At 43.5% G+C, this 27,695-nt stretch overlaps 1 protein-coding gene across 1 annotated transcript in view; it reads right to left on the bottom strand.

The window, feature by feature from the left end:
* Positions 1 to 27,695, bottom strand: part of LOC126198659 (putative beta-carotene-binding protein) — a 106,560-nt gene that overhangs the window by 43,577 nt on the left and 35,288 nt on the right. Inside the window, exon 3 of the mRNA XM_049935134.1 lies at positions 3,068 to 3,218. Coding sequence (XP_049791091.1) covers positions 3,068 to 3,218 — 151 coding nt within the window. The remainder of the gene's footprint in view (positions 1 to 3,067; positions 3,219 to 27,695) is intronic.

The following is a 27,695-nucleotide window of genomic DNA, read 5'->3' as shown; positions in this document are numbered from 1 at the left end:
TGTTTGACAGTTGTGGCAACTGTCGCAAAAAAGGCCGCCATCGTCTGGCCAATGTCTCAGGGTTTGGTCTGGGAACACTGATTCCCTATTACAGCAGCCAAGGGGCATCTCTCTATTCTCCAGGAGTCCTCCTGATGATTTCCCCAGGGACAGAAGACTGAACAGCCTGAACGCACACTGTGTGCGCTAGAATAATTTCTCTTGACAAGTTGGTCTACCCTAATCCAACAGATGTATTTTCTCCAGATGTGTCCTGAATCCACGGAAGTTTGGAAGTAGTTTTAACAGTGAGGTTCCTCTCTGTCTTATTTGTTGTCATTCCTCCCTGGTCGGAAGACTGAAGCGAAGAGATGTGGAGGAGGGGCGGGGAAGGAGGGGGGTGTTACTTCAGGGACTTTCTGGTTATATTAAGCAAACATCGACGTTGTACCTCATGTATCAGACGATACCATGTCACGTAGTCTGATGGCTCTCGAACTGATCATTTTGGCCTATTTTCCGTCATACATTTTAGGGATGCTGGCAAGGTCGCTTTAACAGAAATATTTTGCTATGTCTCTCCTACTATCTGCCGTTAGGGTCTGTTATGCTTTCATACATTAGGCTCGACAATTACCGTCATTTCAGTGGTAGGAATGCTTAGTTGTTGGACTTGCTGTGGAAGTTTGCAGCTGCATTTACAGGTTCAAGCTGGCGTTCTCTGCTCATCTGTCAAAGCTTGGTGCCAACGCTTGTTTACTGTACAGGTTACTTCAACGCTGACACAAACGACCTGACGAGTGGCTGCGAGGCTTGAAACGTCACCATTCGTTGTGTGATTTTAATCTCCTGTATTTTTTTCTCTTCCACAAAGACAGGACGTTCCTTGCTCCAAATTAGAAGGACATGGGTGCAGTTGACACACGTGTGAGGCAGTACATTGAATACCTGGTTCATGGACCGTGGAACCGCATCTTACAGGCAGTACGTGATCGTTACAAACCCTTGATGGTGTGACTGAAACTTTGACCCTTAAAGGAATCGTTTGAATTAGGTAAATAAGACCTAACTTTAAGATGGAGAAAGCCTCCTGCAATAAACTCTGGTACTTCGGTAAATGGAGAACCACGATGAAAGAAGCTGACTTCTCAAGCTCACCATCTATCTGTACTTCAGTGGCACTTTCGCTTTCCCGTTCCTGTTGGAGTTCTTTGGTATCTATATTCATACTACCCCAATGTATCACAATTCCTTTACAATACTTGACCCCAGTGTGCAGCTCGCAGGTTTTAGTATATTCTCTAGGTGATTCAGTATTTAACAAGTTGTTCGGCTGGGTCGCCCTCAATGTTTCGAACAGGAGGTTATTACTGTGCAGCCTCTCTTCATTTAAGTTGTCCTGTAAGTCCCTATATGGGATGTAGAAAATGGATGATTTTTCGAACGAAGCTTCTACACTGTTAACGCAATAAATATATTATCTGCCACCGAATGGCGTCCGTTACTGATTTCTCTTACGACCAATTATGTTCCTTTCGGAGTATGCTGATGAATTAGCTCCATACTTAACAATCATATACAACCGTTCGCTCGACGAAAGATCCGTACCCAAAGAATGGAAAGTTGCACAGGTCACACCAATATTCAAGAAGGGTAGTAGGAGTAATCCACTAAATTACAGGCTCATATCGTTAACGTCGATATGCAGCAGGATTTTGGAACATATTATGTTCGAACATTATGAATTACCTCGAAGGAAACGGTTTATTGACACACAGTCAACATGGGTTTAGAAAACATCGTTCCTCTGAAACACAACTAGCTCTTTATTCACATGAAGTGCTGAGTGCTATTGAGAAGGGACTTCAGATCGATTCCGTATTCCTGAACTCCCGGAAGGCTTTTGACACTGTACCACACAAGCGGCTCGTATTGAAATTGCGCGCTTATGTAATATCTTCTCAGTTATGTGACTGGATTTGTGATTTCCTGTCAGAGAGGTCACAGTTCGTAGTAACTGACGGAAAAGTCATCGAGTAAAACAGAAGTGATTTCCGCCGTTCCCAAAGGTAGTGTTGTAAGCCCTTTGCTGTTCCTTATCTATATAAACGATTTCGGAGACAATCTGAGCAGTCGTCTTCGGTTCTTTGCAGATGACGCTATCATTTATCGACTAATAAAGTCATCAGAAGATCAAAACAAACTGCAAAACGATTTAGAAAAAATATCTGAATGGTGCGAAAAGTGGCAGTTGACCCTAAATAACGAAAAGTGTGAGGTCATCCACATGAGTGCTAAAAGGAACTCGTTAACCTTCGGTTACACGATAAATCAGTATAATCTAAAAGCCGTAAATTCAACTAAATACCTAGGTATTACAATTACGAACAACTTAAATTGGAAATAACACGTAGAAAATGTTGTGGAGAAGGCTAACCAAAGGCTGCGTTTTATTGGCCGGACACTTGCAAAATGTAACAGACCTACTAAGGAGACTTACACTACGCTTGTCCGTCCTCTTTTAGAATACTGCTGCGCGGTGTGGGATCCTTACCAGATAGGACTGACGAAGTACATTGATAAAGTTCAAAGAAAGGCAGCACGTTTTGTATTATCGCGAAACATGGGAGAGAGTGTTACAGAAATGATACAGGATTTGGGCTGGAAATCATTAAATGAAAGGCGTTTTTCGTTGCGACGGAATCTTCTCACGAAATTCAATCACCAACCTTCTTCTCCGAATGCGAAAATATTTTGTTGACACCTACCTACATAGGGCGGAACGATCACCACGATAAAATAAGGGAAATCAGAGCTCGTACGGAAAGATATTGGTGTTCATTCTTTCCGCGCGCTATACGTGATTGTAATAATAGAGAATTGTGAAGGTGGTTCGATGAACCCTCTTCCAGGCACTTAAATGTGATCTGCAGAGTATCCATGAAGATGTAGATGTAGATGTCGCTGGTTGACTATCTGACAATTTTAGTAGGTAATGAGTAATTATGTATTTAACTAGAGAGGTGCCGATTTATCCATAGGGAAACGTTGGTTCCCAACACACACAATGGAAGATAATTGGACTTACTGAAGGCTATCGACGACGGCGCTCCCCAGTCCGCTAAAGCGGCCGTTGTCCAGACGGAACGTGATGTCGAGCCCTGTGGAGCTGGTGTGCCACGTCAGGGGCGCCAACTGATCCGCAGGGTCGATTGGTGGAGCGCCGATCTCTGGAATTCCTGCGCACATTGTAAGGATTCAATAGTGAGATTGCTCTTTCTTTGGACCTCTTTGGATTACTTTTAGTGGGTTGAGTCTAGCATGGCGAATGCGACAATGTGTGATTGTTGCAGGTTAGAAAATTAGCCACTCTTCCAAGTAAAAGAGAAGGACAAGAAAGTATATTGATCACGTGTCACCAGAAATATGTACCCAGTTAAACAAAAAGAGCTGATTTAACTATTGTCTTTTCAAAGTTCCTGTCTTCAAGTTTATTTATTGTTTATTTACGGTACTTTTTAAGCACAATATTAAACATAATGCAAACGATAACACATGTAATTTGCATTCAGACATGTAAATTTTTAATAAAATCAGTTGAGTCGTACGTTGTTACCAGGAACTTGTCAAACGTTCCGCGACGTGTCACGTTGGTACATTTCATAACAACGTGACAAACGGTTTGCCTGGCTGTTAAATAATCGCATGTTGACGTGGCGCCTTATCCCGTCTACGAAGAGAGTCCGTTTTTCTGCCTTCATTGGTGCGTATTCTCTTAATCGTTGTCCATGTTGTGCGCGACTATTCGAAACCAGGGTGTTTATTTCTTAGCCAGGGCAGGTTCTGGCAATGTGGAGGGCAACACTTTTGTCCAGTCTCGTTCTAATGCAAGGGCACCCGTACCCAGGCTCTAGCTTTTAGGGAGCTTTTCTTCCAAGAAAATTATTTAAAAATCGATATTACAAAGGTTTTTAAAAGGGTCGAAAATGTAAATTTCTATGGTTACTTTCGAGTCGCCTTTCGTCTTCTAAAATATTATAAGTACTGCAGATCCCCCATATCTTGGCCCACGCTCTACAAACAGTCGTGTGGGGCCCTTGTACCCGTGAGTCGGTTGAGCTGAACTGAGACGTGTGATTTTCAACGGGAGTTTTCATGAATGGTTTCGTTGATCGGAGCCGGTTTCTTTCCAGGGTAACGGCATTTTGATATTTTGATAGATAGGAAGGTTGAACCGTATGCGTTTAGGGTATCTCGTCTCCTACCTTCCAAACTTAACACAAGCTCTCCTGCGAACCTTGCAGAACTAGCACTCCTCAAAGAAAGAATATGAGGAGACATGGCTTAGCCACAGCCTGGGGGATGTTTCCAGAATGAGTTTTCACTCTGCAGCGGAGTGTGCGCTGATATGAAACTTCCTGGCAGATTAAAACTGTGTGCTGGACCGAGACTCGAACTCGGGACCTTGCCCGCGGAAGGCAAAGGTCCCGAGTTCGAGTCTCGGTCCGGCACACAGTTTTAATCTGCCAGGAAGTTTCATATCAGCGCACATTCCGCTGCAGACTGAAAATCTCATTCTGTATGCGTTTAGACTCACAGAGAAGAGCTACTTTTGGTCAACGTCAAGGGGGGAGGGGGGGGGTGTAAATGTGGCTCAGTATGGACAGCCATTCGACGGGGTTGATCTTAGTGTACCACTGATAATTTCGTTGTGTTGCCAAGCTATGTCTCGAAAACTTGTGTGTGTGCGCGCCATTGAACCATACACGAACACAATGTCCCGCAGTAGACTAATCTAAGTGGTGAAGTGAGCACAGTTCCAGCAGTGGAGGGCCAGACAGATCAGTACAGTTTATGTAGGATGTTGTTTCTAGTTCATATCTTCGCAGGCTGCTTTCCAGATACTTCTTGTAGGACAGTGTCGGGCCCAGTGTAACCCCTAGATATTTCAGGCGCTGGTTGTCGTTTAGTACTCTGTCACCGAAATAGACTTGGAGCCGCTTATATGCCGCTCTGTTGCACTAATGCCAGCAAGCAGTCTCTTGTCTTAGTGGTGTTTGGTTTCAGTCTCGATCTCATAGCATACCTTCCCATTACCGCCAGATCAGATGTTAAAACGGCTTCCGTTTCTTCGAAATTTCAGTATCCTACTACCAGCACTAAGTCTTCAGTGTATTGACACTAGCGTGATCTGAATGGTGAAGTGTCCACACTTCCAGCAGTGGAGGGCCAGACAGTTCTGTACAGCTTATGTAGGATGTTGTTTCTAATTCGTATCTTCGCAGGCTGTTTTCCAGATACTTCCTGTAGGACAGTGTCGGGCCCAGTGTAACCCCTAGATATTTCAGTACTCTGTCGTTTAGTACTCTGTCACCGAAATAGACTTGGAGCCGCTTATATGCAGCTCTGTTGCACTAATGGCAGCAAGCAGTCTCTTGACTTAGTGGGGTTAGGTTTCAGTCTCCCTCTCATAACATATTTTCCCATTACCGCCAGATCAGGTGTTAAGACGGCTTCCGTTTCTTCGAAATTTCGGTTTCCTACTACCAACACTAAGTCTTCAGCGTATTAACACTTACGTGATCTAGTTTCAGTCATATAGGAGATGTATAAACAGAACTGCAATGGGGTACCGTCTTTCAAGAGCTTATCCTGTTGCCCAGCATTATCTGGAATGAGCTCCCAGCAAGCTCACTATTAATAAGTTGCACTGTCTTTCTGAACGAGATTGTTTGAATGGGTCTGTAGAGAAGACGACGTCTCCATACTCTGAGAGATTATAAATGCAGTTGATGTTTTTAATTTCTTTTGGAGATCTGAATCTATATAGGTAGTGAGTGACATTATTTGGTCTGTATATCTTCTTTCTGCGCAAAAACAAGCTTGTTCAATTGGAATTTTTTCAAGTATTATAGTCTTTTGTAGATGGTTCTTTGAAGAAGCTTGTATATTGAGATACGAAGAGGTATTGGGCGATAGCTTTTCAGCTCGTCGTTGGTGTTCGAGGCTGACGGACAGCGCTGACTTTAGGCTTTCTCCTTCTCATGGTGATATCGGTAAAGAACGCCGCAAGTCATTTTTTGGTATATATCCGTAGTACAGGAGAAATGTGAGATGAATTACATCAGGCTCTGGCTCCTTTCCCACTTTAACTTTTCTGAGTGCAATATCTACTTCCTTGGTACTAAATGGCTAGGAAAATACGGTATAGTCTGGGGTAGATGTCTTCAAAGGCGCAAGCTCGTATTAGATATGGGTGGCGTATCTCAAAAGCATACTAACTTTCAGTTTTTTTATATCCACACTGAGCATTGCTGCGGCTCGCATTGGTGCTATTGTAGGAGGCCAGACTGTATCGTTTAGTTGACATGGTTGCGGTTGTTTGTATTCTTCTTGTGTTGACTGGCGCCACTTGGTTTCGCAACCGTTGCCTGTCTGCTAGTGGCAGCAGCGGCGTTATCGATATGTAGTAACTGTGGCCCTATCTTTGGGATGACGTGGTTGTTCTTCTGGGTCGTGTGAGTGAGCAGTTCGGTTGGGGACTCCGGAGGAGCCAAGATGGCAGTGCGGGAACACGCCGGGACTGCTGGCGGCACGCATACACTGCCGGATGAAAGGGCTGTGGTCGAGAGGGTACACGACATAGTCGACACCCGGATCCAACAAGCTTTTAGTTGAGTGGATTTTAATCCTAGCAGTGAAACCTCCACCAATGTGAGATCTCGCGGTTCTCCAGTTACTTGGGTTCGTGTTAATGCTGGCAGTGTCGCCGAGACGAAGAGCAGTGAGTGGAGTGCTTGGGGAGGCGGATCTAATTAGCTTTCCTCGACTTCTTGTTACTAATTGCTGCATTCTATGTGTTACTATTTGTTAAGTTCAACCAGCGGTATTTTTCCTGCCTGGTGGCCGCTGAGCCCCAATAACTTGCCCTGGAGGTTAGTGTATGTTGGCAGTGTACGTTTCCTCGCCTTGCCACTGCTGTCCGGTAAGGCGTGTAGTTTTGACAGCTTTCTTGATTGTAGGCCAATTGGTGATTCTTCTACTGTGGTAGTATTTGTTCCTTTCTGCTTTCGGACGCTCTAAACACAGCATTCTGGGGACGTAGTGCTGACCACCACTACCACCGGTGCATTGGTTATCGGACGCTATATAGCTTCAGTAGATTATCATTAGTCATTCGTTAGACTGCCAGTAGTCTGAGTCACCATCTTGTGAAGTGAATGCAACTCTTGGCTGCCTTTCTCATCGCTCGCGAAAGTGTTTCTGGCTTGACTCAGACGTCGATTCCTGGAGCACTGTCTGTGACTAGTCCTTGTGTTTTGTTATTGTGTTATTATTTTATTATTGTATTTTGAATTAACCTTGTTATTATATTTGCTGTTTTATTGTATGTTTCTAAATTTTTTTAATATAATTGCCATTCTTGGCGTTACAGCAAGTTTAAACGGTTGTGCTACCAAGTTTACTACCATTTTGTCTCACCTGTTTGGTGATCAGTTGCCTGTCTTTTAAATTAACTTTTTCTATGGCCTTGCTGTTTGACAGTATGTTTGTTAATTTTTTTTTAATAATTGCCATTCTTGGTATTAAAGACCTTCACCTGTGACTTGTCTTAAAATTCTAATGTGGCAATTATATTTTTGCAGTTAACCTTTAAGACCTTGGTGATTTGTTTCCAATATTTTAATAACTGTAGTTTGTAAGTTGCAACAAGTTAAACAGTTCTTAATTTATTGCCATTAAGGCCTTCAGCCATGAAACAATTCTTAATTTATTTCCATCAAGGCCTTCAGTCGTGAGCGTCGTTATTTGTCTTAAAATTTTAATTTGGCAATTGTATTTTTGCAACGAGCTTTAAGACTTTGGTCACTTGCCTTTTACATTTTAATAACTGTTATTGTAAGTTGCAGCAAGTTTAATCAACTCTTAATTTATTGCTTTTAAGGCCTTCAGCCGTGAAACAAATCTTAAATTATTGCCATTATTTAATTTGTTGTTGATTTTAAACAAATTGTGAGTTATTAAAAGAAAAGTCAACCAATAGTAATTGATTACGTCCCCATCCGCAATCGTAACCGATCGTGCCTTCCTTGACCACCAGGTCTCACACTCCATATTTTCATTTCATTTCCTGTCCTCACGTAGGATCTCTACTCATAATTCTTTTTAATATGATGAATTATAAATACAAAGTATTATAGAACATGAGATATTTTAAACTCACACTGCCAAATAATATACCAAAGTTGCAAATATTCTTTTTAGACAGAGTTCTTTTATTCTAATCATTAGTAAGATAACATTTCATTATATTAATTTATAAATCCAAAATTTGACTATTTATTCGGCGGCTTCGTTACCGTCCAGTCTAAATATATAAGAGCGTTCTTTAACATTTTACCATTCCATAAACATAAACGTGAAAATAGACGCCTTTACTAGATAATCGTTATCAGTCTGAATACTCAGTAACACCACAGACGGGATATTTACTCTGCTTTTGCTCTGTAACGACATTTAGCCATCCGCCATAACATTTTTCACTAGCACTTATGACTCGACGGATGTTCTTTTATGGCACACTCCGCTGAGATACTGTCTTCATTTTAACCACGTTGCCCTCGTTGATCGACTCTTCTGTGTGCTATGCTCCAGTTATGTTTCCTGCTCCTGTTTAGTGAGTGAGGCATGGTTTGGTATCAAATGGCTCTGAGCAGTATGGGACTTAAAATCTATGGTCATCAGTCCCCTAGAACTTAGAACTACTTAAACCTAACTAACCTAAGGACATCACACAACACCCAGTCATCACGAGGCAGAGAAAGGTTTGGTATCAGTTCCGGTCGTTCCGTTATTACGGCTCCATATTTCCCGCGATTCCAGGCGTCATGTATTTTATTATGTGACAAAGGAACATACTTTAGACGCAATATAGTAACAGGCTTTTATAATTTTCGTCATAATTTTTATAATAGTAATCTTTTACTTTCCATGTCCGAAACGCCACAGAAAGGTTTCCCAACTTCCCAAATAATTAATTAATTAATTCCATGTGTTCAGATATATAATCAATATTCTCCAACCAAATTATTTCACAGTAGAACTCAAATCATTACAAAACAACCACAAACACTGCGCCTTTTGATGCGTCCATGTTTACGTCACTGTGACGCACTTTTGTGTGATGGACTCGCTATATGCCACCCCCTCCGGGGGAGCCCTTAGCAGCAGGTCGATAACCTGGTTGACGCCTTTAAAATGTATCGCTACACGCCAGTTCACACAGCCGTTAAACCGAGGTGGCTTCGTGTAACTTGACAAACAGTAGACAAAATATTACATATGTTGGCCACTTGCCAATAAAATCTTCTTTTTCTACTATATATATACAATTACATTTCAATTCTTCTTATTTTGATTACAAAATGGGTTCTTTTCCGGTTTCAGGTATTCATGTGAGTCATAGCCAAACGGCTTTTCAAACGTTAATGTGGTATTTCTTGACATCAATCATGTTGTAATTATATGCCTGTTACTAACTGGGACTCAGGACGTGCCACTTCTGCTACCTGTGGATGGAATACGCTGTGCTTTATACACTGCTCTTCAAATTTCTCACAACAAGTTTTCATCTTGTCATTAGTATTGAATGATTTTTCGTCATTTTTCATTAATCTTCTACATATCGAAAACCCGTTTTGTGGTTTCGAAAACAAATTCTTCAAAATCAAATTCCTCACTCCACATATAACTATTTGCTACCCATATTAATTTCCTTTACTTTAACTCTCATTTCACAGTTTGCTAACTTTGTTTCACAAAAATTCTGACTGTTCCTTTCCCTTTGTGATGTAATTACACCCTTACTGGATTCGCATTGAAAACATTCGCTTATCATCGTCATGTAACATCACTTTAGCACTTCGTCCTGGTTCATCAATATGTTCAAATTTCACTTTATTTTCCGTACCACTTACCTTAACGGTCATATTGGCCTTCTCAAAGTTCACGACGTCAGCATGGTGTACCAGCGGATCCTTTCCTACAATAAAACTGACACGTTGATGTCGTTTCACCCAGTCAATAATTCCCACTAGTTTGTCTTTATACCTCATTTTTAGCAAATTTTGTTTCTTTATTTCACTGGTGTCTGCGATGTCAAATCTCTGCACTGGTATCGCAGGTACGCTCTCTTTAGCTGTTATCCACCTTTTAGATTGACATATAACTTGCTAACGACTCCAGTGGTTACTACTGTTTCAAACCTACGATCTTCAGCGCTCAGCCTAAACTGACAATTCTCTTTATTCATATTCCTTATCCTGTCTCTTGGTCCATACATCCTTTGAAATTATTATTAAATCATCTGTTATTGTGAAATGTTGATCTCCAAAGAAGATGCTCTCTGTCAAAATCGCTACATCGTCTCTTATCGTGATAATGAAAATTTTTGTCTACACTTTCCTTGTCACATTCATTATTTTCTCTACAACCATGAAAACCTGAACCGCTTCTTTTCCCATCTACTTCTTTCTTAGGAAAACCGTACCACATCTTTCCTTTTCATTCGAATTGTTCTGGTTTCCATTGCCATTTGGTTTTTCTAGGGCTCCCACTATTGTGTACTTTTCTCTTAGCGATACATTTGCTGAAACTGCCTATTTTTACGTAGAAGTCTTCTTAACCATTTCTACTACGAATTCTTACTTTAACCCCGCTTCTAGATTTTGAATTTAATTTGTTCTTAACCTTTTGAGTAGAATGCTCAATGTCTATGTTATTAAAATCACTGGTCTTATGTTGAATTCCAACTACTTTCGCAACCATCTCATTTGCATTCTGGCATCAAATTTCTTAACAGAATCTACTTTAACAGACGGTGTGGTTTGGATTTGCTCATTTGTGTCCAGTTTTGCATCAGAATTCATTGTAATATTTAGTACTGATTGTACGTGTTCATCTGGAACGAATTTATTATTTACATCAGAGACTGTCCTCTTGAATCATTCAGTCTCATCACTGACAGTAGCTTCTAAAATATTAATGGCATCCTCATTTTCACTTACGATAGTGAATAAAGTATCTGTCATTAAATTCATTTGTTTCATGACATCGACAGACTGTTCTTCCAAGTCCTTCGTCGTTCCTTCATCAGTATCAGTGATAACTGTTATTACTTTGTTACTGTTATTGTTAGTATTCTTAACCGAACCACCCTTGCTGTCAAATCTTGCTCAGTATGGTCTATATTACCACAGGTATCTCTAGTAGATTCTGTTAATATTCTTATTTCTTGAAGCAGTCTTCCTACATCAGAGAAATAACTTTTCCATACTCTAATTGCATCCTCCCTGTTAACTATTGGATTACTAGCTTCAGACACTTTATTTGTTATTTACATCCACTTTAACGATTCCCTCTTCCTCATCTATCATTAAATCATTCATCCTAACTTTTCGTTGCTCTTAAGCATTTCCAAAGATTCTGTCCAATAAATTTTCCTCCTCATTATCTTTCAAATCGCTCCTTCCGACGTCTAGGACTTTCGTACAGCTTTCTTCGAAATTCACATCAGATTCTTCTATTTTTCCACCTTTCTTTATCCACCTATTTGCTAAAAACTCTTCGTCGGTGTATTGTGTTTTACTTTGAGTGTCACTATTATAGTCTCCTATTTCGGCATTTAGATAGTTTACCAAGTTATCGGCATTCTCCTTGCGTTATCCTTACATAGGGAGCATTTAGTTGCTCTTTAATATCCTCTGGAATATCAGACACATCTCATAATAATAGCCATTTATCGAGTTCTTCTCTAAAATAATTGACCCAACCCCACATTTTGGTAAGATTCCAACCAATCTCATGTAATTCTTCAAGATTATCCTGCCTGATATCGTACTGCATGGTACCAGCAACCTCTAGTACGTATTCCTACATAGTATCAGTTTTATTACTAATACAATATATCATAAAAGTCGTTTATTCTCTCCTGATGCTGTGCTTTCTTTTTCCCACCTTTGTAACAGATTTTTCTTAAATTTATGGTTATTTTAGTTCTTTCCTTCTCACACACTTCTAACGTACTCATTTTAACTATTCTAAAGTAGACTATGTACCACAGCAGTTAATCACTAAAATTCAAGCTCCATGTGACTAATGTAAACGTTGACTTACTTTGTGTAAGGTTTTTCACTCTCCTGACGATGCAATTGATTAAAGTATGTGCCGACATCAAGCCCGCATGTCGAGTCTGGACCTCATATGCGACTGTGTCCCTTGTGCACCCGATACTGATGCTTTTGTGATGGACTGCTTCCCTTGCACTCCCTGCACGCAGCGATGCCTTCTCCCGGTACGTGTATGGCCTCGCCATATCTTCTTCCTTCTTCCCCACGACGTCTTCTTGATGATCTTCTTTCACTTGTGACATTTTCGTAAGCACTGATGCTGTTTTTAATTTTTCACGACAATCAGTAATTATATTTCATGACACACTTTCCGTACTCAATGACATGCACAATTTTGGTACGACTTTGCTACCTGAAAGCCACAATTTCAGTCGCTTTTAGTTCATAGTTCACTCCCTCCTTTTCCTTCTGGCGCACTCGATTTCAAATCTCATTTTATTTCTTAAAACACATGTACAAAATCATACATATTGGTCATCTACGCTAGTAGTGGAACTAGTCCGGCGTCACCCCACTTTCCATTGTTGCCAGGCATATCCAAGATGGCGGCGATAACGTCTTCCAAGATGGCAGCCTATAAACTTGACGACAGCACATGATGTCATCCAAGATGGCGGATTTTGGCGGGAAGATAGGTCAGTTGGGCTACCTCCACTAACATGTTGTTTTGTAGAGCAGGCTATCGCAGCCAAACTTTGACCTTTTTCAAAGAAAATTCCGCAATGTCTGAATGAATGATTTTTATTAAATCTGTGACCGGTTTTGCTGTGGCCTTCTCCACCAGACATCACGGCGCCTAGAGTATCAGCAATCAAACTGACAGTCTGCAGCCATGGGTTGCCCACTCGCAGGCACACCGAAGCGCTACTCAACTGACAGGCAATATTGATGAATGGCCACAACAGCAACAACAACAACACCACTGCAAAGACACCAGCAGCCATCAGGGGCCACTACCGGCCCACATAAACATAAGGAACAGGTCGCAGATCACAGAACTATTTCCACATGTCAAACTACGTGATGGAAAATAGTTCCAAGGTACTCATCCGCCGAAGCGCTATAAAGGCCAGTGCTTGGCTGCACATCGGCAGTTCATCGACCGCCAGCAGACATGGATATCTGCCGCCCTGGCAGCCCAGCTTGGATCTTCTCGCTGATCTCTGGATTACGCTTGGTATATCGGAGAAGTTTCTGGCGGATCTCTATTTTATGTTGGTGTTATACGTGGAGAATTTGTTTTGGTTAATTGAACAGTCCAATTAATTGTTTTCACACTTTGATCGTTAGTTTCTTCCGCTTGCGCAGACATAGCAGGTTTCACATCAGTTATCGGTGCACCCTCAGGCAATATACGCTATTTATAACATAGTAATGTTGAACATTGCTCTGTAGCCACTCCCCATCATTCACATCCAATATACCGTCATCTGGCTGGTTGCCACATGGCTCCTCTCAACTTGCACGGTCATTGCCACTCCCATCATATAAAAAATTTTTTAAAAATATTTTTAATTTTTAACCACCGCTTTCACCAGATGATGGTATATTGGACATGAATGGTGGGGAGTGGCTACAGGGCAATGTTCAACGTTACTATGTGCGGAATTTTCTTTGAAAAAATACCTCCACTAACCTAACCCCCACTCCCGTCCCCTCCCCCAGAAAATGGTGGGAAGTTCAAATTTCATCAGGTCAATGCAACGCACCACAACTACCTCTACTAACCTAAGAAAATGGCGGGAAGATACGTCTATTGGGCTACCTCCGCTAGCAGAAGTCATCTGACCGCCACCTCTTCCTACAGATTTGAGGAAAATTTGAATTGTGGCACTAAAGAAAGGCCACTTGGACTATCTCTACTAACCTTAGAAAATGGTGGGAAAGAAAGGGCTCTTGGGTTACCTCCTCCAACCTAAGTCTTCTGACAGCCACCTCCTCCTAGGAACTGGTGGGAAGAGGACTCAGCCTGTGCTGGACACATTATTTTACATTCAGTCTTTATCCAAACAATTGGAGGCAGCACACCCATCCAGTGTGTTCGCCACAAGGTCTGGCGTCCAACTGACATAGTACACAGTACTTCCACCAGTGTGCAATGTCATCCATTCCATTATGTAATCTAAGATGGCAGTTTGGCGTAAGGGAAAACGGTGGGAAAAGGACTCAGTCTGTGCTGGATAGGATGGACATAAGTCTTTATTTTGCAGGCAGTACCTCCATCCAGTGTGTCCACAATGAGGTCTAGAGTCCAACTGACCTAGTACACGGTACTGCCACAAGAGGGCATTGTCGTCCCACCTGTGATGTATTCCTAGATGGCAGTTTAGGGGAGAAAATGGTGGGAAAATGACTCAGCCTGTGCTGGACTGCTGGAGAGAGGAAGCAGCGTACTTTATTTATTTTCGAGGAACTTATTTGGGGACGGATTTCACATAGTTTATTTATTACAGTGATGCAAAACAAGGGCACTGACATTCTTAGGGTCACGCCACACAGCCTACAGACCTGAAAATTACTCGTAAATCACCGAAATAACGCATGTTAAACGCTCTGCAGACACGCAAACAAAACCTAAATTACCGAAATAATGCACTACACAGCACACAGACATGCAAACTACTTGTAAATAATGCAGTACACTGATGTGCGGACATGTAATCAACTCGTAAATTGTCAGAATAATGCATTACACAGCATACAGACCTGCAAATTACTCGTATATCACAGAAATAATGCATATAAAACACTCTGCCAACATGCTCACAACGCTTAAACAGCCGGAAATAATGTGGTGCACAAACACTCATTGCATGTAAAAACGATTTCGAACTATCATCAATGTATCAGAGGCTCCAGGGGCGTACGCACGAAAACGCCACCAAGAGCCACTGCCAGATGCAAGCCAGTGTGAGTTATCACTCTCACGCCGCTGCAACCTACAGCAAGTAGGTGAAAGTCACGTCTACTGTTAAAGTTCTTCGAGTGTTATACTGACGTCATATGTCTATCTATATAAGCCCCAAGTCACCCTCTGGGCCATGTTGCTGATGCGAAACGTGTGCATACTGACATCACAGCTTGTGGTATAGAAATCTATTCAATCACTTTCTCTCCATCATGATCCTAACAGGACATGCAAGACACATCTAGCCGTGAACGCATAGCTGACACATTTCCCCAAAACATCCGCATGGCGACTCAGCATCTAAAAGTTTCTCAGTGTTATACTGACATCACATGGCTATGTAAAATAACAGCCAAGTCGACCTCTCGGAAATTGTGTAGGGCCCCAAAATAGTTTTGGTCGCTTCTGTAGGAGCTTTTATGATGTCTCAGCTTGTCTGCATGGAAATTCTTGTCCTAACAGAATCTGTTTGCGAAAATAGCGCAGAATAACGCCGAATGCATTCCTCCTGATGCTCCTAACTTGACACCCCGTCCATCACATGCTACCCTTCCTGGAAATCGTTAAGTCCTGCTTTCAACAAACATCTACAAAACGAAAATGTTCTCGCTGCTATGTAGAGGCTTCTACATCCCAGAACAAAGGATGTCTTGTGGAATGAATGGAGCATTATGATTGGTTCTTATTAAATTTACCCACCGAATTACTGATGCCGCTGGTGTGGAAGCACCGCCCATCTTTATTTTTTTCTTTCTGCAGACAAGACTTTCAGTGGCAAAAATGTATTCTGCACATATCACCCTATTTCACCGACAGTTAAACCCTGCAAAGTGGCCTACAGATCGTCAGATATGGAAATACTCAATTATGCTGCTCTGCCGCTCAGGACAGGAACTTGAATATTAGAGCGTGAACCCATCTCCAACCGAGCAACGTACCATGTTGATGGAATAAACATACAATTTGTATCCTGTGCATGCAAAAATGGCCCCTTTTACATCATTCGTATAGCTATCGACCACTAGATGCTCGTACATATACCGCGAGGACAGACAGCACCTTATATACTCCTTGCAGAACTATCTATTTTGCAGCAGCGGACGGTCACAAGTCATCCACTCCCGATGCATGACCAGAGCACCCTCAGCAGACCGATGTCACTATCAGAAATTTAGGATCGTTTCCCCTTGGCACAAACGCGCTACTGTTTCTGGTCCAGACCTGCTTGTTTGCTTGCTTTTCTACACCCATCTCCAGACTCTGGGATTACAAGAACACATGTATTTCCGCATGGTTTGCCATAATATTACACCATTTTCGCGGTACTTCTTGATATCAAGCACACAACAGTATCCTAGCTATCGCTTGCGCAACATTATTCCGAAGATGTAGACTGGAAATTATTACTCTACAAACCGAAAACTTTAGCGAGGTGGAGCGTGCTGTAAACCACTGAGTAACTAGAAACGTATCCCATCTGTGAAGACATTTACGTGACAACTGGAAAACAATAGAGGAAACTGATATTTCCATTCACGAATACTGATGTCAGTAATGGAACAGATTCCAAATCATCCCTATAATTTGCAAAGTCAACAAAGGTGTTTCTCATGTCTAGAGAACCAGAAAATGTGTCTTCCACAAGCCTTTCACATGCTAGACGCACATACCACAATCGATGCCCCTCAACTTAATAAAAGCGTGAAATGTGCAGAAGCAGTCAACTGAACAATTTACATGGAAGGGGGGGGGGCGATAATGGTCCAGTGCAAATACACGTCCATATTGAATCTTTTCAAATTTCCACGCAATCACGAAAGCTATCCTATGCATACTAAGTATTTGTTCGCTATTCGGTCGTCTAGAGGACAACATGGTTAATTCAGCTATATTCCTACACTCCAACATGCCTCTGCATTCCAACAGCCCCTACTGTTAAAGGGAAATGTGGATCATTCCCACCACAGGTCACTGGCACAAACGCCAAGCATGCATAGACAGAATCATCCTAGGAAAAAAAACCAGCCTCATATCTTTTATCCCTGTACTTACAACTGTGTGTGTGTGTGAAATCTTATGGGACTTAACTGCTAAGGTCACTAGTCCCTAAACTTACACACTATTTAACCTAAATTATCCTAAGGATAAACACACACCCCATGCCCGAGGGAGGATTCGAACCTCCGCCGGGACCAGCCGCACAGTGTGACAGTATGTTTCCAAATTCCAGTATCATAGCTAAACTGGCCCCTGTCTACTTTGCGAGTATCTTTGCCAATGTAGATAGATGACTGTGCAGTACGTCCATTCATTGTTAATTGTCGAACACATGCATCATCAAAGTATAGCAGACAGTGCTCTACACATTTCTAATACCTCAAACATAGTGCTCAATTACGATCTATCTCTATGCTGATGAGGGTCACAGAGCATTCTCGCAGTCTTAGGGAAAAATTAGAGACTGAAAGACCTTGTCACACTGTCACTGACCAACCCACCCTGCAGCGCCATTACCGATTTAATCTGCAACTCACCAGAAGTAGACTGCTACATTTCATGTCTCGCCCATCGAAGTACACAAAATTTCTCCAGATGCACCCATGTTGAGGTTGTTAGCACCCCTCATCGGTGTATAGTAACAGATTTGAAAGTGCTGTGATGTAATAGCAGATGGTTAAGAAGAACAAGAAATGGGTGATATTTAGCATGATGGAGATCCAGAAGAATGGAGTTCGAAGCAAATCAACTACTCTGGAGGCTCTGATACGCTGACAATAGTTCGAAAGCGTTTTTACATGCAATGAGTGTTTGTGGACCACATTATTTCGGCTGTTTAAGTGTTGTGAGCGTGTTGGAGAGCGTTGTATATGCATTTATCAGTGACTTACGACTAACCTGCAGGTCTGCACATTTGTGTACCGCATTATTTCAGTGATTTACGAGTAGTTTGCAGGTCTGTATGGTGTATTCTGCATTACTTTGACAATTTACGAGTAGATTTCATGTCTGCACATCATTGTTCTGCATTATTAACTAGTTGGCATATCTGTGTGCTGTGTAGTGAATTATTTCGGTAATTTAGGAGTTGTTAGCGTGTCTGTGGAGCGTTTAACATGCGTTATTTCGGTAATTTACGAGTAGTTTTCTGGTCTGTAGGCTGTGTGGTGTGACCCCAAGCACATCAGACTGTGTGTTTTGTATCAGTGTAATAAATAAACTATGTGAAATCCGTCCCTAAGTAAATTGCTCGAAAATAAATGAAGTACACTCCTTCCTGTATCCAGCAGCCCAGCACACGCTGAGTCATTTTCCGCCATTTTTCCCCCCAGACCGCCATCTAGGATTACATCATGGGAGGGATGACAGCACCCTCTTGTGGCAGTACTGTGTACTAGGTCAGTTGGACTCCAGACCACATGGTGGACACATTGGATGGAGGTACTGCCTCAAATTGTTTAAATAAAGAGTGCCAGCAAAATAAAGACTTACGTCCATCCTATCCAGCACAGGCTTTTTCCTGCCATTTTCCCCCCATGGCAAACCGCCACCTTTTATTACATCACAAAACAGATGACAGCATGCTCTGGTGGCAGTACTGTGTACTAGGTTGTTGGACTCTGGACCTCATGGCGAACACCCTAGATGGCTGTACTGCCTCCAGTTGTTTGAATAAAGACTGATGCACAGACTGAGTCCTCTTCCCACCAGTTCCTAGGAAGAGGTGGCAGTCGGATGACTTAGATTAGTCACCCGATGTTATATAACGATGTTATATAATAACACCGAGATATTGGAATGCACGTCCAGCTATTGGGACAGTGTTGTTAAGGAGGCAGTTGAGATTAAATTGGCGAGCAATCTCATTAACAGGGATGGAGGTTTTTGTTTAAACTCTGTTTGGAATCCGGCTCTCTCCCTTGTCAAAAAACAGAGGGGCAGAGTCAATGCTACCTCACCTGCGAGTTCGTAGTCTCACTATCGCTACCCCTGAGTTTGGTCGTCTTTGGTGGCACTAGTGTTCAGTGTGCGTGTTATCTTTCCTGCATCAGTCCGAGAACCGAGGTTTTAAATTTGCATGTACGTCGCCTGTCCGTTGCAGTTTGCCTTGAAAATGGCGGGGTGTTCTCCCGCCGAAATATCGGCAGTCGCTGAAAGTGTTACCCGGCTGAATTCCCGGAAGTTATTTGAGGTATTGAATCATTGAATCACTCGCACACACATACACGCACTGTAAGTATGTAATATTTATATTAGTTGTAAACATGCTATTTGCACCACGGTGTGCTCCCGTCATTGCCATGAGATGACACTCGAAACGCAATTACTATATGGAACTCATAATATTCATGCCTCCAGGGCACTTTCCTGCAGTGGGCTGCTTACATCGAATACGTTATATGAAAGTTATGATGCTCACTTACTTATTATTGTTGTCTGAACAATTTTATTCGTGGTCCACAAACATAATACGCTACGCCAATCACGTCGGCTGGCGGCAGATGCTCGATACCAGCCATCGTGCCGCTAGTACAGGCATAGATTCACGTCGCCTTCTCTTGTCGATCTGTATGTGCAGTCTTATGTCTGAAACTGCTATATGGATTTTTATCCGGTTTTCACTAATAGATTGACTGATTCACGAGGGAGGTTTTCCTACATAATTAACAAACATTTCATACAAATTGTCTGAATTATAGAGAATTAAGGTTAAGTTGTGAACACATTGCCACTGTCACCTAAAGAACAGTCACCGAAACTCGAGAGAGCAGCAGTGCCTTGAGGCACCCGAAAGCGTCACTAATTTCACATTTGCTGTGGTGGTCTAGTGGCAATCTGCCTTTGGCAGCTGTTGTGTGCGAACCTCCGCCATGAGCTGTGGTCGCATTGCTCGTTCGCGATAAGCCTGAGCGCTTATTGCAGCTTTCCGATGGGTGGTTGTGTTTGTGTGAATATTACCCGACGCCAGTGTGAGTCAATCAAATAGAGCAGACGCCTTGAAGTTCACCTTCATTTGGAATTTTGCTAAACCGAACTCTTACGAATCTTTTCTTGAAGAAGATGTGAAGATATGTCGTGATGATCTAATTGGTATCTACTTCTCGGTCGTGAGTACTGTTGTCAGTGTCAAAATGATAAATGCCGATCTTAGGGATAAAATTGTCGAACCTAGTGGCACTTTTAGATTCAAGCACTTTGACGGAAGCATTGATGAATATATTGTTACCCATTACGGTTTTGGTCTGAGAACAGCAAGGATTTTCGAGTTACCTTTTGAAGTCCCAAGTGAGCAAATGAAACCAGAAGTATCGTCTTATGGGAAAGTAGCCAATAATGTTCCAGAAAAGTCGCCGTTTGCGGCGCTAATGGTATCAGACAACTTAAAGCAGAACTACGTAAACATGTCCCACCTTTTATTAACTTTTGACTTCTGTGGCTACCGGTGTATAGTCATGTATGAAGGGTAGCATACAATGTCTGCAGGTTGTCGCTCAAAGGGTCATGTGTGATCCTAGCCGGCCGCTGTGGCCGAGCGGTTCTAGGCGCTTCAGTCCGGAACCGCGAAGCTGTTACATTCGCAGGTTCGAATCCTACCTCGGGCATTGATGAGAACGAAGTCTTTCGCGACGGCACTTATGTATAAAACTTCTCGGTTTTCTTGGCGCGTCAATTCTTGATAAGATCTCGAGCTTTCTATACTAACGAATATCATAGTAAAATGAAATGACTGTTGGAGGACAGTACGTATAAATGTCTTAAACGGGACCGAACTTTGACGTGCAGCAGGAAAACCATGAAGTTACTGAAGAATTCCGGGCTACCAGGCAATGTTATAAAAAATCTCGGAGTCCGAGCTCCTAGACCGCCCAGGTTGTACGGACTACCGAAGATCCACAAGGATAATGTTCCCATGAGACCTATTGTCAGTGCAATTGGTTCTCCTACTTACAAGCTGGCCAAATACCTAACAAAGTTGATGACTCCGATAGTCGGCCAGTGTGAACATCACATCAAAGACTCCCAGATGTTCATTGAGAAAATCAAACAGATTATAGTTGGTCCAAATGACATTTTGGTCAGCCTGGATGTGGTATCGCTGTTTACAAAAGTTCCGGTGGAGGACACTTTAGAAATGCTGGCGGATCTTTTTCCTCCTGAAACTATAAAGTTGTTCGGGCATGTGATGACGACCACCTACTTATTGTATGGTAACAAATTTTATGAAATGACGGACGGTATGGCGATGGGCTCTCCGTTGTCTCCATCACTGGCAAACTTTTTTATGGAGAATTTTGAGGAACGTGCATTAAATTTGGCTCCCCTCCGCCCATCCTTATTTTATCGTTATATTGACGATACATTTATGATCTGGCCACACGGCGCAGAAGCTCTCGAACAATTCATGGAACACATGAACAGCATACATTCGAACATCCAGTTCACTGTCGAGATGGAGAAGGAAGGGAGACTGCCTTTCTTAGACGTTTCAGTACAACGACAGGCGACCGTGTGTCTTGGCCACTCTGTATACCGTAAGCCGACGCATACCGATTTGTACCTGAATGCACAGAGTTTCCATCATCCTGCTCAGAAGAGAGCCGTTTTGAACACGTTGGTGTTGTTGTTGTTGTGGTCTTCAGTCCTGAGACTGGTTTGATGCAGCTCTCCATGCTACTCTATCCTGTGCAAGCTCCTTCATCTCCCAGTACTTACTGCAACCTACATCCTTCTGAATCCGTTTGTATATAGAGCAAAAACTGTTTCTGACGAGGACCACTTAAGGTCCGAGATTAACCATCCGAAGTACGTATTCCGAAAGAATGGCTATGGTGCACGCGACATAAAGGCAGCGTTCTCCAAAACAAGGAAACGTGAAAATGCTGCACACTCACAAGATGAAACACCAATTACGGTTCTTCCTTTTTGTGGCGCTATTTCCAGCAAAATAGGAAGAGTCCTGCGTAGACGGGGTAAAAGACCGATTTTTCGTCCTCCTAAGAAAATTAAGGAGATGATGCGCCCTGTTAAGGACAATCTTTGCCTAAGGATCCCTGGATTTTATAATATCCCCTGTGAGTTTGGAAGCAATTATATAGGTCAACCATTCGTACATTTTCCGACCGCTGTGCACAACACCAACGCCATATTGAAAATAGAGAACTGGAGAAATCGGCAAATGCGGAGCAAGGCCTCATGAACAAACATAAAATATTGTTCAATGAAACAAAAATTCTGTCCCATGCCTCCACATACTGGGATTCTGTTATTATGGAGGCTGTTGAAATAAGAATGAGCCAAAAGAACTTTAACCGCGATAGTGGATACCATCTGAGCTGTGCATGGAAACGAGCGCTTGATGCAGAGAAGCAGCAGAGACGTTCCTTCCAAGGTTTACGTTCCAAAGGAAGCGGTGGCGCCACCGGCGCACACAGTCACACCGTCTGCGACAGCAGTACGTAATCGCCGACCAATCACAAGCCGACCAATCAGAAGCCGTCCACGGGCTATATAAGGCCACCACAGCAGCAGAGAAGACTGTGCCCCAGGGCTCTGTCCTCTCCCCTCTCCTCTACCTCCTGTACACGGCAGATATGCCCCAACCCCCCCCCCCCAGTACACCTCTTGCAATGTGCTGATGACACCGCATTCCTCGCCCTCGCTCCTACCCTCCAACGGTCCCAACGCCTTCTCCAGAATCACCTTGACCTTTTTGCTGCATGGTGTAACGAGTGGCTCCTGAAAATCAATCCTTCCAAGATCCAGGCAATCATCGTAGGTCGTACCACTCGCTCCATCCGGCTCCTGGATTTCTCCCTTACTGTCCTGCACCCGTCCTGTCCGCCTCACCCCCACCCTCACCTACCTTGGCCTCACCATTGACCGTCACCTCACCTGGATCCCTCATCTCCGCTCCATCCAATCCAAAGCCCACAACTGCCTCCGACTCCTCAAACTCTTCTCTGGCCGGACATGGGGGTGGCACCCCTCTACCATCCTCCACACCTACAAATCCTTAATCTGTCCCATCCTCTGTTATGCCAGTCCTGCCTGGATATCTGCCCCCCCCCCAAATTCTATAAGTCCCTCCAGATCCTTGAGCGTCATGCACTCCGCCTCGCCTTCCGTATACACCTCCCGTCCCCCACACGGATTATGATCTCATTCCTTTCCCCCAACTGCTCCTATTCCTCGAACATATCCACATCCTCTACACCTCCCGCCGCCTTGAATCCCCTCACCCCCTGGTTGCTCCTCTCCTCTCCCATCCCCGCCCCCTGCCCCGTCTTCACTGTTGTGTCCCCCCTACCCTCCATCTCTACACCCTTCATCTCCTTTCCCAAGGTGGCTTCCATCAACTCCCCCTCCCGGATGATGCCCTCTCTCCCTCCATTTATCCCTCCTATCAACTCTGATCCTCACTCCCCCTCCTTTCCTCTGTCCTTTTCCCAGGCTCCCTCTCCCCCCTTCCATCCTCTTTCTTCCCCACCTCCCCTCTCTTTGCCCCCTTCTCTCCCCCGATTCCTTTTACATTTCCCTCCTCTGCCTCATTTCATTCCCTCTCACATCTGCCTTTCTCCCCCTTTATTATTCCTCTCCCTCCTTCGTCTGTAAAAAATCCGCATTAGTATTTTGCTGCTGTGACTTATTAAACTGATAGTTCGGTAATTTTCACATCTGTCAACACCTGCTTTCTTTGGGATTGGAATTATTATATTCTTTTTGAAGTCTGAGGGTATTTCACCTGTCTCATACATCTTGCTCACCAGATGGTAGAGTTTTGTCAGGACTGGCTCTCCCAAGGCTGTCAGTAGTTATAATGGAATGTTGTCTACTCCCGGGGCTTTCTTTCGACTCAGGTCTTTCAGTGCTCTGTTAAACTCTTCACGCAGTATCATATGCCCATTTCATCTTCATCTACGTCCTCTTCCATTTCCATAATATTGTCCTCAAGTACATCGCCCTTATATAGACCCTCTATATACTCCTTCCTCCTTTCTGCTTTCTATTATTTGGTTAGAACTGGGTTTCCATTTGAGCTCTTGATATTCATACAAGTGGTTCTCTTTTCTCCAAAGTTCTCTTTAATTTTCCTGTAGGCAGTATCTATCTTACCCCTAGTGAGACAAGCCTCTACATCCTTACATTTGTCCTCTAGCCATCCCTGCTTAGCCATATTGCACTTCCTGTCGATCTCATTTTTGAGACGTTTGTATTCCTTTTTGCCTGCTTCATTTCCTGCAACTGCTTAGCAAAAGAAAATTCTAATCCAAAATGTGTGTTTTTTTTATGCTCCAAAAAAATGGTTCAAATGGCTCTGAACACTATGGGAGCTAACATCTTAGGTCATCAGTCCCCTAGAACTTAGAACTACTTAAACTTAACTAACCTAAGGTCATCACACACATCCATGCCCGAGGCAGGATTCGAACCTGCGACCGTAGCAGTCCCGCGGTTCCGGACTGTTGCGCCTAGAACCGCACGGCTTATGCTCCAAGTGAAACGTTTACGAAAAAGTGCTTGAGAAACTTAGCTTCGTTCAGTTCTTTCTAGATGTTTACACGATTCCTGGAGTGGCACGGCGAATAATACTGGCATAAAGAGTCCGTGAAAAAGAACAGCGGCAATGAGTCTCAACAATGAATCTCAGTGCGTGCTAAGCTTCAGAAATGGAGTGCTCTAAAACGGGCTAAACATGTAGATTAGCATGTTTCTTTGTATTTTTTCTTTTATTGTGCGACCTCAGCCAGCCTTCAATACATACTGAATCACTCACACACATACACCCATGATTGGCCTACAGTATTTAAAGTGGTTGTAAACATATCACTTATATCACGATGCGTTCACATTATTGCCATGAGATGTCTCTCCAAACACCATTCAGTATCGAACTTTAATGCCTGCAGATAAATTTCCTTGCCTGCGCTGCTTGCATTAAGAAACTTACACTGAGGTGACGAATGGGATAGCGATATGTACAATTACTAATGGCGGTAGTGGTTCAAATAGCTCTGAGCACTATGCGACTTAACTTCTGAGGCCATCAGTCGCCTAGAACTTAGAACTAATTAAACCTAACTAACCTAAAGACATCACACACATCCATGCCCGAGGCAGGATTCGAACCTGCGACCATAGCGGTCGCTCGGTTCCAGACTGTAGCGCCTAGAACCGCACAACCACTCCGGCCGGCATGGCGGTAGTGTCACGTACACAAGGTACAAATGGACAGCACATTGGTGCAGCTGTCATTTGTACTCAAGTGATTCATGTGAAAAGGTTTCAGACGTGATTATGTCCGCGCAAAAGGAATTAACAGACTTTCAACGTGGAATGGTAGTTATAAATAGACGTATGAGACGTTCCATTTCGGAATTCAATATTCTGAGATCCACAGTTTCAAGAGTGTGTCGCGAATACCAAATTTCAAGCATTACCTCTTCTCACAGACAACTCAGTGGCCAACGGCCTCCACTTAACGACCGAGAGCAGCGGCATTCGGGTGGAGTTGTCAGTGCTAACAAACAAGCAACACTGCGTGAAATAACCGCAGAAATCAACGTGGCCGCGTACGACGAACACATCCGTTAGGACAGTGCTGCCAGATATGGCGTTTATGGGCTGCGGTGGCAGACGAGCGACGCGAAAGCCTTTGCTAACAGCGCATCAGTGCGACATCGGCTGCAGCGCCTCTCCTGGGCGCATGGAAATTAGAAATTTGTGGTAAGGTCTTATGGGACCGAACTGCTGGGGTCATCGGTCCCTAAGCCTACACACTATTTAATCTAACTTAAACTAACTTACGCTATGGACAACACACACATCCATGCCCGAGGAAGGGTTCGAACCTCCGACGGGAAAAGCCGCATGGACCGTGACAAGGCGCCCCAGACCGCGCGGCTAACCCGCGCCTCTCTGGGCGCATGACCATATCGGTTGCACCCTAGACGATTGGAAAACCGCGACCAGGTCAGATGAGTCCCGATTTCAGTTCGTAAGAGCTAATTGCACCACGAAGCCATGGACCCAAGTTGTCAAAAAGGCACTGTGCAATATGGGGGTGGCTCCATAAGGGTACGGGCTGTGTTTTCATGGAAAGGACCGGGTCCTCTGGTCCACCTGAACCGATTATGGCTATATCCTCGGTTACTTGGAGACCTTTTGCAGCCATTCATATAGAACATGTTCCCAAACAACGACGGTATTTTTATGGACGACAATGAGCCACATCCCCGGGCCACAATTGCTCTCCATTGATTTGATGAACATTATGGACAATTAGAGCGAATGATTTTCCCGCCCAGATCGTCTGACATGAATCCGATCGAACATTTATGGGACGTAATCGAGAAGTCAATTCGTGCACAAAATCCTACACCAGCAACACATTCACAATTGTGGACAACTAAAGAGACAGCGTAGCGCAATATTTCTGCAGTGGACTTCTATCGATTTGTTGAGTCCATGCTACGTCGAGCTGCTGCACTACGCCAGGTAAGAGGAAGTCCGATACGGCATTAGGAGTTGCCCCATCACTTTTGTCACCTCATTGTACATGAAATTGTTGATACTCTCACTTACTTAATGTTATTCTCTAAATTTTATTCGAGATCTCCAAACAAAACAGGCTACGCCACTCAAATCGTGTGGACGTAGATACACAACTGGCCATTAAAACTGCTACACCACGAAGATGATGTGCTACAAACGAGAAATTTAACCGACAGGAAGAAGGTGCTATGATATGCAAATGATAGCTTTTCAGAGCACAAGGTTGGCGCCGGTGGTGACACCTACAACGTGCTGACATAAGGAAAGTTTCCAACCAATTTCTCATACACAAACAGCTGTTGACCGGCTTTGCCTGGTGAAATGTTGTTGTGATGCCTCGTGTAAGGAGGAGAAATGCGTACCATCACGTTTCCGACTTTCATAAAAGTCGGATTGTAGCCTATCGCGATTGCGGGTTATCGTATCACGACATTGCTGCTCGCGTTGGTCGAGATCCAATGACTGTGAGCAGAATATGGAATCGGTGGTTTCAGGAGGGTAATACGGATCGCCGTGCTGGATCCAAACGGCCTCGTATCTCTAGCTGTCGAGATGACAGGTATCTTATCCGCATGGCTGTAGCAGATCGTGCAGCCACGTCTCGATCCCTGAGTCAACAGATGGGGACGTTTGCAAAACAACAACCATCTGCACGAACAGTTCGGCGACGTTTGCAGCAGCATGGACTATCAGCTCGAGGACCATGGCTGCGGTTACCCCTGACGCTGCATCACAGACAGGAGCGCCTGCGATGATGTACTCAACGACGAACCTGGGTGCACGAATGGCAAAACGACATTTTTTCGGATGAATCGAGGTTCTGTTTACAGCATCATGATGGTCGCATCCGTGTTTGGCGATATCGCGGTGAACGCACATTGGAAGCGTGTATTCGTCATCGCCATACTGGCGTATCACCCAGAGTGATGGTATGGGGTGCCATTGGTTACACGTCTCAGTCACCTCTTGTTCACATTGACGGCACTTTGAGCAGTATACGTTACATTTCAGATATGTTACGACCCGTGGCTCTACCCTTCATTCGATCCCTGCGAAACCCTACATTTCAG

The sequence above is a fragment of the Schistocerca nitens genome, chromosome 8 (genome assembly GCF_023898315.1).
Source record: "Schistocerca nitens isolate TAMUIC-IGC-003100 chromosome 8, iqSchNite1.1, whole genome shotgun sequence".
Classification (NCBI taxonomy): domain Eukaryota; kingdom Metazoa; phylum Arthropoda; class Insecta; order Orthoptera; family Acrididae; genus Schistocerca; species Schistocerca nitens.
Note: the sequence above shows the minus strand (reverse complement) of the source record. Positions and strands in the feature narration are given on the sequence as shown.